Consider the following 12,408-nt stretch of genomic DNA (forward strand, 5'->3'; position numbering starts at 1 on the left):
GCGCACCTATGTAGCTCCATGGTGATGAGCCATGCACTCTTGCCAGAAAAAAGTCAAGGGTGAAAATCGCAATGCAGAACACAGGATAATTTCCTGGCATATTGTAAACAGTTCTGGTGACTGCAAAATGCCATCACTTTGACCATATCATATATTCAGTGTGCCTACCCCCATTGCTCAAGTTCAACGCAACTGAGATGTTTCCCTCCGATCCCTTTCCCAAAGCATGATATTGGTATGCATGACAGTAATGGTATGATCACTTTACAGGCCAGTCCCTCAGCAGTGGGGAGCCCAACGTCTGAGCTGGATACATAGATACATAAACATGGGAGAGTTCATAAAACTCGCGTCGAGGAGAGACTCTTCTATCTGCACCGAGGAAGAGAAGGGAATGCGTCAACAAAGCTGGCTCCATATCGAACATCGCACAATTTCCGTGGGATTTGTTGCATTTCCATGCCTGCTTCACGTAGTCCCCAGTTACAGAACCTCTCCAACAATCTTTGCAGCCTCCTTATAGGTCGCGAGCAACTTTTCACACTTCTCTCTTTCCTTCTTGATCCCATCGTCCTCATATAGCAAGTCACCGAACAGCTCTTCTTTGTATAGTTCGCTGACAAGACGGTTCTGCACTTCATCTCTAGAGTGGTTGACAAGCAAATGCATGATCGCTTTTGGCACTTGATCGGCAATTGTCTCGCGGACGATGTTGAAATAGCTGGAGATCAGACGGCGGATCAGTTCGGTTTCGAGGGCTTCGCGTTCCGTCAGAACAGGTTCAGCATTTTGTTCGGGCTAAATGATGTTCATGTTAGCAAAGGATATGGAGGGAAATACCAGAGAGACGGGTCGGGTGTACGTACGAATAATAAGCTCGAGTCGCCATACTCAGACCCCGGCGCATAGTCGTCATGCATCGCTGGTGGATACGCAGGCGATCGATCTGTAAAGCTTCCACGCTCCATTCGACGCATGCTCTGCGAGAAGCTCGGATCAACACTGTGGCTGACGTGCCTCTGGGCCACCGAGGCGGACGACGGAACAACTGCTGGACTACCCTGTAGCGGACCGCCAGGTAATCCGCCTTCCTTTCCGAAGAAATAGTTTAGGAACGAATCTCTGGCAGCGCCTGCTGAGCCAGCAGCAGCGGATATGCTACCGACGCCATTTTCACGCTCACGAGCGACGGCGGGTGACATGCTCCGGCTCAGTGTCGGGTGTTTTCTGATTGGTAGCGAGGTAGATTTGTCTTCTTGTTCCGCATCTTCCTCATCTGGTGTGGCGGCGCCATTAACGCCCAATTGCTTCATGCGCTGCTTCTCTCGTTTTCGTCTCTCCTCGGCTTGTGCAATCTTCTTGTCCTTCTCGTTCTTGCTCGCGATGACAGAAGACATTGCAGCAGCGGCTCCAAGAAAGTTGGGGTGGTTGGTATTGATGTATGCGCGTTGGATTGCAATCAGTGACTCGACATAATTTGAGCATGGACCAAGTCGCTCTCGAAGCAGATCTGAGACGACCTCGATAAGCTTGCCTTGCAATCTAGGAAATCTAGACAGCTCCGTGGACCCGCATGTATGGCAAATCTTGATCAGCTCTTCATAGACCAGCTCCACACATCGCTGACTCGGGATCTCCAACAACTTGATTTGTGGCTTCACCAGGAGGTCAAAGGCAAGTTCAGGCACGAAAAGACTCGGCCGCGGTCCGGTAGAGTTTCGAATGGCGGTTCGGATGTCGAGGACAGAGAGGTTATGTGTAGGATCGATGGTTTCAAGAGAGTTGCCGAAGACGGAGTTGAAAATGTAGTATATCCTCGCACCACCACAGAGCTCTTTGGTTGATATTTCAGACGACGTACCGTCAATGGAAGAGATGAATGATGTGGCGAAGCGAGTCATAAGTTGAAGGATTAACGACCCGCGATGTTCCTTGCCACTAAACTGCTTGCTCCCATAAGATGCCAGTTCTTGCTGTGTCTGGCCCATCAAAGTATTCAACCGCGCCTTGATGTCAGGTAATCGATCACGGATGTGGCCCATGAGAGTCGTGTTCAGTGTTTTGGCCAGATATTGTGTACCGCATCGAGTTGCCATATTCCGATAGGCGGGATGGTGTCTGAAAAATTCTGCCTCAGATCTGAGAGCTTCAGACATGGGTTTATTGGTCTGTATGTCCTGTTGTGACCGGTTGACAACACCAATAAATCCAAGTTTCAGTGGATAAACACGGCCCGACAGGATATCTAAAGCGTTTGTACCATGGTCCATCAAGTCCAACTTTGTCAGGACGCCGATGGTCCTTCTTCCCATGGGGTCAACATGCCGAGCGAGCTTCAAGGCTTCCGAATTGACAATATCGACGTTGGCAGGAGAGACAGCAAGGATGATGCTGTTTGGTTTGGCAATGTACTCGGAGATGAGGGTTCGCGTTTGCTTCTCGATGTCGGAGGGCTGGTCGCCAATGGGGACTTTGGTCAGGCCAGGTAGATCCACCAGGGTGAGGTTCAGGACATGGGGAGAAAAGATCTTCAGGTTGATGGGTTGTCGATTGATGCCCTTGTTGTTGCCCGCTATTCTCGCCGTCTCGTTCTCAATCTCAGCACGGACTTGGTTAAAATCGGTGAATTTGCGACCTGGGATATGGTGAAACTCTGCCCACTCCCCGTGTTCGGCCACGCTGGCAGCTGTATGGGGGATGTGTATATCGCCATTCCCGTTGTTATCTGAGTCGTCGTCTTCAGGAGGGATGTTGATAAGCTGCAATATCAGCGGCCGGCGAGTGACAATGCCACTTCCACGCGGAAGAAAATCCCGGCCAACAATGTTTTCCAGCACAGACGACTTTCCCGACGACTGGGAACCGACCACCACTATCTGGGGGAGATCGAGGGAGTCATTTCCTATCGTGTTGAAGACAAGGTCTTGGAGCTTGTTGACTGTGCGGAGGAGGTCATCGCCGAGGGTGGTCATTGTCGATGACCGTGTCGCAACTGGTTAGGAGAGGTGTTTCGGAAAACAAAAGTTGGATACAAGGAAAATAGCTGGGGTTTCAGGATGATAACCAAAACAACAAGTGGCAACAGAGAAACACCACGACGTAAAAGAATAGGAGAGAGGTGGGAACACGGCGAGGTTGTGGTGAGTCTTTGATCAGATGGCCACCTGCAGGCACATGTTTACTTGCTGGCGTCTGTTGGGGGGAGGAGGAAACGGGGAGCACAACTTTGCAGGTGCTGCAAGGACCGCGGCGATGTGGGTTTGCAGGCGCAGGATGAGAGCATGGCATTTCAGGTCGCTTAGGAAAGCAGGTTTCGCGAAACACAAAAAAGGTAGATAGAATGACAATGACATTGTTGGGCGGACTGCAAGTGAAGCGGGTTTGTGAGTCGGGGAAATTGTCATGTCAGACTGGCAAGTTATGTGATTCGTCCAAAAACATCCCAATGGTACCTGTGGGTGCCTGGCTCTGACGTCGACCCCGGCGGACCATGGTCCGGGGATGCCTATTTTGGTGGCTTAAGGTGGCTGGGATCACCCCGCCGCGGTCCGCCAGATACCTACCAAGTTCAGCGATGCCATGGCCGCAACTCCTGCTAGGTATGGAGCATCCATCCGAATCAGTGCATGAGGCGGGGTCAATATTACGACATGGCACCATGACAACAGGCCATTTACTCTGGATGAGCTTTCCAGATCTTTATATCTCAACCAACCTCCTCCCCATCTCCTCAAGTTGTTCTAAATCTCCTGCTACCTTGCCATTGTTGTTGGCCTCAACACTACCACAGTCATGCGTACCACGTCTAGCCTTGCGATTGCCATCACGGGTCTCCTGTTTGCAAACCATGGCTCAGGTCACCCGATCGACAACGACATTCAAGTTCCCTTCACCGAGACAAGGCCTCAGGAGCCTGCGACCGAGGGCTCATACTCAGCCTTTTCGACCCTCAGAGACGTCCTAATTGACCACGATATCATTGGCGATGTCCTCGACGATTTTGAACCCTCCTACTCCCTCGACATCACCTACCCAAATTCACACGAGACTGTTCTCCTGGGCAACGACATCCCCGTCGACTCCGTATCGAAACGACCCATCTTCACCTTTCACTCCGTAAATTTTCAGTCCAAGTCAGCACGAGACAAAGAGTCCACCTTCACGCTGATCCTGACGGATCCTGATGCAAAATCTCGCGACAACCCAAAGTGGTCTGAAATGTGTCATTGGATTCTCACCAACTTGACCACGCCTATACCAGAGCCCCCCTCAGTGTTCCAGCCACTGAAAGCCAAACCCGGAGAGCTAGAGGAATACCTACCGCCCGGCCCACCACCAAAGACGGGTGCTCACCGTTATGTTTTCGTCTTGTTAGAAGGCGAGGCATCGACTCTGAAACCGCCTGCGGACAGAAAGCACTGGGGTTATGACAAGCCCAGACACGGTGTGCGGGACTGGGCCAAGGAGAATGATTTGACTGTTGTGGGAGCCAACTTTTTCTATGCCCAAAACGAGAAGCAATAATAGGTGGAGAAGGATCTGATACCCAGAGGCTTGATAAACCCTTCATGTCCGAGCTTCTTCAAGGAGCTGGATCGCTGCCAACCCTCTCCACACTTGATCCATGGCGTCACTTCCCTGCTTCAAGTGCTTTTCAATTGTCCCCGAGGAAGCGACATCCGCCGCCTTGGCCGCAAATGTCCACGATTGAAGTCGTTTCGATACTTCGTCCTTCGTGTCCACTTCAGTTTCCTGTTTCTGCTTGTCTCCCAACGCGGATGTGGCATGCACAAAGCGTCCAGAGCGAGCTAGGATCGGAAAGGCTTGAAGGAGTTGGCTCTCGTCACTGAGTCGGTCAAGCATATTGACGGTGCTAGAGGAATCTTTTTGCAGCTGGTCGTCCACAAGTGTCAGGTGCGAATGCGTCATTCTCTGCTGGTGCATGGCTGGTAGTAGACCTCTTTCGATGGCATTCACCAAGAGATCAATAGCTTGAGGTTGGAATGGTCGCTCCACTGGTTCCTCATTTCCTGAAGTTGCTGACTCTTTCTCGAGCAAAGGAGATCTTAGGTTGGCTGCAGCGGAGAGAAGCTGTCTCCGCGCCTCGACATACTGCTCGTACATAATATTAATTTGTTGTTCAAACCCTTCTTCGGTCTCCAGCACATCTTCTGCATCATTAACGTTCGATAGATCAGGTCCTTCTTGACATATGTCCAGGGATTGTTGTAGCCAAGTAGTCAATATCTGTCTCACCACACACATCGCGGCGAGGTGTTGTTCGTCTGGCGCACTGTTGGGCTCAGGGATGCTGGATTTAGCATGATCAAGCAATGTTTTCTGTTGTGCAGCTTCGTATCTAGCACGAACCACGGCCACTTCGAGAGCTTGGAGAGATTGCATGATAGACGTTGGAAGTCCCCCCTCTAAAGCATGCTCGGGGCGATGTGGCGCAACCACAGGATCGATAGGTGCGGTGGTGGTGCGCCGTGCGATGGCTGGCCAATTGGATGATGACAAGATGGTATCCATGTCAGCTTTGAGAGCTGTCAATTTGGCATTCTGTCCCCTCAGTCGCAACAAGTCGAGATGTCGATCGAGGAAGGCCACATTGTCCGATGCTGGCCGTGGCGATGGATCCGTAACATGGGTGTGTGACGAGGCAGACTCAACGGCCTCCTTGTAGCACCGCCTTGCCTTGACATTCGCTTGAACGGCCGCGAGATACTCGGCTTTCAAGTCGGCGTCGAGATGCTGTTGACTTTGTTCGTCTTTTGCCGCATCAACGGGGAATAGGTATTTTCGAATCTCTTCCACATCGTGCGTGGGCTGGTCATATTGGTCGAATATCGTGGTGATTCGCGCAAGAAAATTATCGCGATTCAGCTCCTTTTCCGTCATGGCCGTGCTGAATTGATTGATAATGTCTGGTGATCCTGTTTCCGCCCTATCTAGCAGATTTCATATCTCGAATGGATTTCACGAGGGTGGTTCCACCATAAATTTGGGATTGGGTTTTGAAATTGATTAAAACCACGGCATCAAGCGTCACTGCCCGATCGGCTCTTTGGTGAGCATGTATTTGAATCCGCAACTGATGGTTACCAAGCTGTTTCCACACATGTTCTTAGAAAATTGGGGGCAGACATGATTGTTGCTATGGGAAGCTATCGATTGTGAGACGCAGGTTCCGAGAAAATCGATGTGAAGATCCCCGCTTGTACCACAAGAATAACCCCTATAAAAATTGACCATAACGCTCATAGTTACACTACCCAAATGCTGTACGTGTGCGTGAGGAGATTTTTAGCCAAGGAGTAGCTATATATGCGGAAAAGAGTCTTGAGATGGGATGCATATGGTATTGACAAAGTCCTCACTCGAAAGTGCAGCTCATGGCCTATGGAATAAGTCGATAATGGCCATTGGGAGGCGATCTATAGAAAAGGTATGATGGAATCAAGTCGTATCTCGCAGAGCTGGTCTGCTTAGAGACAGCCGAGCAGTGTGCAGTCTTGACTCCTTTTCGCTTTTGATATTCCTGCTTGGAGAAGTGACCATGTGGGATAGATCAGAGCTCCTGGAAGATACAGCCCAGGGGTTTCCGTCTCCAGACGTTGAATGTGATGACATGGCATCCATTGCGAATCTTCCCGTGACTTGAGGATGGCGACGTCTTCTCCGCGACAACGCATAGAGTAATGCTAAGGTGTGCGCAGGATCAAGAATAGTCTCCGAATTGCCATGCATCCGAACCCACGGGAATCCCATTGCACAGGTATGCTATGCCTGTGCGCTTGTCCTCAACAATCTGGGGTGTAAGTTTGACCGAGGGTGGACACAGGCGGAACATTCAACGACCTCATCCATACTGCTCTATTTCCGCGTTCACGAGCTCTGCAACGAGCCTTGGGTATGGCATGAGAGGATCCGTTGTCGTTCAACCCCTCGAGGACAGCTCCCTCACATGTGGTGAAGAGACAGGAGTATATCGCAAAATATGGTAGACCCTTTCTGGCATCCGATTCTGCCGCCACGATCGAATGTATAAATGGTCCTCAGAGGTGGATTGGAGTCCGTCGTATTTCAGGATTCAGGACTGGACGGAGTGGTGGCGAGCAAGACCCCCATAGAGTCGGGATGTTTCGCTGAGAACAGGGGGCATCGACCCATCTTCACATCTCACGTCACTATGTTGGCGTTATGCAGCAATCAAACCCTGATTCAGCTGCGGTGGCCATTCAATCCTTGTTTCCAGTATGTCTCTTTGCTTCGATTAGCCGCCGCATAAGTTCGCGGCCATCGTCGCCTTCCTTGCCCTCGATCTCAATCGCTCTCTCCAACCACTCAACTGCATCCTGCCATCGTCCCATCTCCATCAAACATCGTCCTCCCACAATGTAGGCTTTCGCATTGCCAGGGACCTTCTCCCCGTTGGGACCGGTGCCAGGGCCTCGTTTGCATTCAAGGCTGCACTCTGCATCTTTCAGACCCTCCACCCAGTTTTGAAGGTCAGCATTGGCAGCAGCCCGCGAGAGATACATCAAAGCGAGCTCTTCTCTGGCCAGGCCCATGGGTTCCCATCCTGGTCGTGCAGCAGCCATATCTATGCCAACTCCGAGGAGGCGGATAGCATCTGCGTGCTGGCCTTTGCGAGACGCTGCCACTGCAGACTCTCGTAGTTTCTGGATCTGGCCTGATCGTTTGGGGTTGACCGGAAGAGGAGGAGGCGGGATATTATTTGGGGTCTCGAGTGACTTGAAGGACGTGTGGAGCTTGTTTATATTGGAGATCGCATCCTGTAGCGCCTTGTCTGAGGATAGGACGGAGATTTGTTTTGTTTGGGGATCGATGTGGAGCGGGAGGTGTGTATAAGTTTCTAAAGCGTCGTCGGTTGAGGCCATCGTGATTTCAATGGGAGAAATTGGTGGGTGAGATCGCAAGATGACCAGCTGGGAACCTGCGGACGACAGAGCACAGGGCAAAGGAATGGGAACTAAACGACAGGGAGAGGTGTCTTCATTGCGGTAAGTCTTGGCACAGCCCGGACGTCACGTGGAAGCTTCACTGCGTTTCCCCGCTTGAACGGAATCTTCTACAGGAGCAACCATGCTTAAGCGCTAACTGTCGGCGAGAGGATCCCCGGTTCTATTATAACGAGCAACTTTGGTTGACATGGTTAGAACGTGACGAGAAAACTCCAGGGGAGAATTCTGCTGCTCTGAAAAGGCTAATGTATGGTAAATTTCATTTTGGTTTACATTCGGCCCAGAAGAGACCAGGTGCAGAACTTTCACGCCGTGGCAGCGACCTGCATGGCTCGGGCCGCCTTCGCGGCAGGATGCTGGTACCTGGCAGCGATGAGGCGCTCGCGGAAATACTCGCCAGCGTTGACTTCTTCGTACTTGGTGCCTTCCTCGACGCAGGTGGGCACGGTGGCGAGGGTGGCCTCGCGGTTGGGACTAAAGAAGAAGGGCATCGAGTAGCGCTCCTTCCCGCTTTTATTCACGACGCGGTGCACCGTCGACTTGAACTTGTCGTTGGTGATGCGGCTAAGGAAGTCGCCAATGTTGACCACATAGCTGCGCGGCCGTGGCGGGGCATCGATCCAGATTCCATTGGCATTGAGGACCTGCAACGCCTCGACCGACTCCTGGAGGACGAGGGTGAAGAAGTCGTAGTCGGTATGCGCCCCAAGGCCAATATCGGAGGCGCCAGGAACAGGCTGGGGCGGATAATGCAGGATGCGCACGCCACCCATGGGGTATGATGTCGCGGCATCGAAGTAGTCTTCGGGCAGATCAAGTGCCAGGGCGAAGATCTGCATCAGCTTTTTGGAGAGCGCCCTGACCGAGCGGAAGTACTGGTACATGATGGGCCGGAACTCAGGATACGCTGTGGGCCAGCAGTTGCTGCGCTCAATCGCCGTCGAGACGCCACTGCTGGGCGCTTGGGACTCGGGCTCCGTGGCGTCGTCACCCATGGTGAAGGCCTCCTTCATGTCTGAAGCCGCGACATCTTGGTTAGCCTGATGGTGCACACGTTTGGTAAGACGATGGACGAACCTCCCTTGCCAGCGCCCTCCATCTTGGTCTCAAACAGCGGTTCGTAGCCGCGGAGCGCCTTGGATTTGTGGATGTGCACCTCCATCTTCTCTTCGTGCGAGAGCGCAAAGAAATGCTTGACGGCGGCGAATGTCTGGTCAATAACCTCGTCTGGGATATTGTGGTTCTCGGCGTAGAAGAATCCGACATCCTGGCAGGCCTTGCCCACTTCCTTCGCCACCTTCTTGCGCTCCTCGAGAGAGTCAGAGAAGATGCCCGAGATGTCGATCACCGGGATGGACTCGAACGTCTTCTTCGCGGCCGCTCCCCGCAGGACGGGGCGAGAACCCCGTTTCCCACCTGCATGGTAGTGGACGTACTGTGAATGCCGGTCAGAGGCGCCGAGGGACCGGCGGCGTTGGGGCGTGGTGTGTGGTATTGGTGGCTTACCTCTACTTCTTCATGCCCGAGAGAGCCCATTGTGATATTGGGATGAGGTGGCTGTGCGAATCAATGAGATATATCGACGGGTATCTGAGCTCAGACCAGAGAGCAAGATCATGCAAGGCACGCATAGTCTCTGCCAGGCCAGGACAGCCATGGCGTTTATATCTCAGCAGCCAACGGGTTTGCCGATTCCGCAGTGCGTTCTGCCGCAGCGCGGACCTGAGCGCTTGGGGGATCGCTGGAGCGGTCATCAACGTCTCGATAGAGTGGAAGCGTGAGGATAAGAGTGGGCAGAATGGGGCGATCTCCCGTGGTGGCGCAGGCCGCAAGAAGCTTCTACAGTGTTGACCACCTATAAAGATTGGCCATTTCCCCCGCGTCCTCTTGGCGCCGCTGTCTCGCCTATCATGCTGGTGAACCAGCCTCCTCGTGTCACTTCGTTTCATCCTCCCGAATTCCCTCCACTCATCCTCCCATCCTCTCGATCTCTCGCCAGGCCGCTTAGCACTGCGAATTGCGTCTCCGCTGCTGGCTCAACTGCCCAGAAAAGGTGGGCCGGGACTCCCCGAATTGTCGTTCCCGAAGACTTTGATCGGATATGCCGAGAGAGAAAGAGACAGCGACGGAGACTCCAACACTGGGAGTCAGACAACACGGATGGACTGTGCGTCCTATAGTCTCTGCCGAGAATCTGGACGTCTCCGAGGACGGCCAAACCCCTGGTTGACCAATCTTACTCGAGAAATGATCACCGGGGTCCTACAATGCCTTGATGTCCTTATCAGTGGCACTCTGGATAGTAGGACTTGAGCGACTTCTGAATCATATCACGCATCTGGCAGTCAAGATGATGCGAGTAAACCATGGAAGACGGAGTTTCTTGGTTTCTACTACCGGGTCATGTCCTCGGGACAAGACTGTTGCTGATAAGGGGTATAAAGATGCGAATCACCCGTCTCATTCGGGCCGCAACCTGACCGTTAGCACATAGCAAATTTGTGCTGGTAACCTCCTCCTGTATCTATTTTAGCTACCCCGCTTGCTGTCCGCCATGGGAAAAGAACTTCCAGCGACAACGACTGCGGTTGAGGACAAGACAGGGAACGAAGACCCTGCTCTCCGCATCCAGGAGGCCGCAGAAGAGTTAGGCCTCGACGTTGGCCATGTCAAAGAGATCAAGGGCGCGGATGGTGCCTACACCTACGCCAGCGCCGTGGCCCTGGAGATCGACGAGAAGACCAACAAGCGACTGCTCCGGAAAATTGACTGGCACGTCCTGCCGTGGCTGTGCGGTCTTTACGTGTTGCAGTATCTAGACAAAGGAGTGTAAGATGCTATGTCACTACCCAAATTCTCTGCGTTAGCTGATAATAATGCCGAAGGCTATCCTATGCTGGTGTCATGGGTCTCCAAAAGGAAACAAACCTGACCTCCAATCAGTACACCTGGCTCGGCTCCATCTACTATGCTGGGTACATCGTCTTCGCTCCTGTCCACAACCGCATGTTCCAGGTCTTCCCGCCTTCAAAGTATATCGCGTGCTGTGTCATGGCATGGGGTGTTGTCCTCACATGCATGGCCGCGTGCCATAACTTCACTGGCCTCATGATTCAACGAACGTTCCTTGGTGCCCTCGAAGCCTCGATCAACTGCGGTTTCTCCCTAATCACGGCCGCGTGGTATCGAAAATACGAGCATGGCAGCAGGACAGGGATCTGGTCTGGCTGTACCGGTATTGCGACCATGATTGGCGGATTGATTGCCTTTGGATGCGTGGAAGGAGAAACAAAGAATCCCGACGCCAACTTTTCCAGCTGGAAGATCCTGGCCGTCGTCACTGGCGTTGTTTCTGTCATCTATGGTGTCTGCATGTTCTGGTTCATGGCTACCAGCGTGGTAACAGCCAAGTTCTTCTCTGAGGAGGAGCGAGTTCTGGCCGTGGAGCGGCTGCGAGAGAACCATCAGGGTGTTGGCTCGACCAAGTACAAGCGCTACCAAGCTATCGAGGCATTCACTGACTACCGGGTTCGTTCTATCCCCCCCTGACCTGCCTGTTCTTACACACTATACTGACGCATATGCTAGACTTGGATGTACGTCGTCTTTGTTCTCTCGTCCCAGATCCCCGCCGCCGGACTTGTGCTCCTCCAGTCTATCATCATCAAGTCCCTCGGCTTCACAGTCAAGGAGACGCTCCTCCTCAACATTCCGCAGGGTGCCATCAATGTCATCTGCAATATCGGATTCGGCCTTCTTGCCGACGTGACGCACCAGCGTAGTGGTGCCGCAATCCTGGCCGGCCTGTTCTCTCTCTTCGGCGCCAGCCTATTCATCGGCCTTGGCGACCATGGCCACTTTTACCGCAAAAATGGCCAGTTGGTTGCCTATTTCTTCATGAGCGGTAGCTGCTCCACAGCCTGGTTTATCGTCATTTCCATGTTGTCGAGTAATGTGCTCGGTACCACCAAGAAAACGACGCTCAACTCCATCGTCTTCCTCATTCTCGGCGTCGCGTATCTTGTCGGACCCCAGACATTCCGTGATCCGCCTTTCTACGAGCATGCCAAGATCAGTCTTCTCGTCCTCTGGATCGTCAGCGTGCTCGTCTTGTGCGGCTTCTTTGTGCTCAACACTTGGGAGAACAAACGACGGCAGAGGATGCTCGAGCGGGGCGAAATTTCGGACGGTCATGGCACGAATGTCGAGTTCTTGGATTTGACGGATAAAGAGAACAAGCTATTCCGTTATGTCATTTAATTCTCTGGCAGATGATGGCGACAACGAAAAGGGCAAGGAATATCTGCGGGAAGGGAGACGGCACAGCCTCTTAGCTCGACCACCTAGGGGGAATTTGAGAATGAATGATGACAGTTGAGGGTCCATAACGTATTTCGCCTTCAGCTACGTCCTGGAGTTG

At 52.6% G+C, this 12,408-nt stretch overlaps 6 protein-coding genes across 6 annotated transcripts; 2 read left to right on the forward strand and 4 right to left on the reverse strand.

The window, feature by feature from the left end:
• Positions 1 to 483: 483 nt before the first annotated feature.
• On the reverse strand, positions 484 to 2,972 carry AYO20_08305 (hypothetical protein; the record flags this gene model as incomplete). The annotated part of the gene is made up of 2 exons (XM_022646584.1): positions 484 to 798; positions 867 to 2,972. 2 exons carry the CDS (start codon positions 2,970 to 2,972, stop codon positions 484 to 486), a joined length of 2,421 nt encoding a protein of 806 aa, XP_022497442.1.
• An 820-nt stretch (positions 2,973 to 3,792) lies between these two features.
• On the forward strand, positions 3,793 to 4,524 carry AYO20_08306 (hypothetical protein; the record flags this gene model as incomplete). Its single annotated transcript, XM_022646585.1, has 1 exon — positions 3,793 to 4,524. The coding sequence occupies one exon, from the start codon at positions 3,793 to 3,795 to the stop codon at positions 4,522 to 4,524; it is 732 nt and encodes a 243-aa protein (XP_022497443.1).
• Positions 4,525 to 4,566: 42 nt separating this feature from the next.
• AYO20_08307 (hypothetical protein) lies at positions 4,567 to 5,901 on the reverse strand (the record flags this gene model as incomplete). The annotated part of the gene is made up of 1 exon (XM_022646586.1): positions 4,567 to 5,901. One exon carries the CDS (start codon positions 5,899 to 5,901, stop codon positions 4,567 to 4,569), a length of 1,335 nt encoding a protein of 444 aa, XP_022497444.1.
• A 1,340-nt stretch (positions 5,902 to 7,241) lies between these two features.
• On the reverse strand, positions 7,242 to 7,904 carry AYO20_08308 (hypothetical protein; the record flags this gene model as incomplete). The annotated part of the gene is made up of 1 exon (XM_022646587.1): positions 7,242 to 7,904. The coding sequence occupies one exon, from the start codon at positions 7,902 to 7,904 to the stop codon at positions 7,242 to 7,244; it is 663 nt and encodes a 220-aa protein (XP_022497445.1).
• A 389-nt stretch (positions 7,905 to 8,293) lies between these two features.
• AYO20_08309 (hypothetical protein) lies at positions 8,294 to 9,524 on the reverse strand (the record flags this gene model as incomplete). Its single annotated transcript, XM_022646588.1, has 3 exons — positions 8,294 to 9,003; positions 9,066 to 9,423; positions 9,495 to 9,524. The coding sequence occupies 3 exons, from the start codon at positions 9,522 to 9,524 to the stop codon at positions 8,294 to 8,296; spliced, it is 1,098 nt and encodes a 365-aa protein (XP_022497446.1).
• A 1,018-nt stretch (positions 9,525 to 10,542) lies between these two features.
• On the forward strand, positions 10,543 to 12,248 carry AYO20_08310 (hypothetical protein; the record flags this gene model as incomplete). The annotated part of the gene is made up of 3 exons (XM_022646589.1): positions 10,543 to 10,817; positions 10,874 to 11,516; positions 11,577 to 12,248. The coding sequence occupies 3 exons, from the start codon at positions 10,543 to 10,545 to the stop codon at positions 12,246 to 12,248; spliced, it is 1,590 nt and encodes a 529-aa protein (XP_022497447.1).
• Positions 12,249 to 12,408: the final 160 nt, after the last annotated feature.

The sequence above is a fragment of the Fonsecaea nubica genome, assembly GCF_001646965.1.
Source record: "Fonsecaea nubica strain CBS 269.64 chromosome Unknown Scaff64, whole genome shotgun sequence".
NCBI lineage: Eukaryota > Fungi > Ascomycota > Eurotiomycetes > Chaetothyriales > Herpotrichiellaceae > Fonsecaea > Fonsecaea nubica.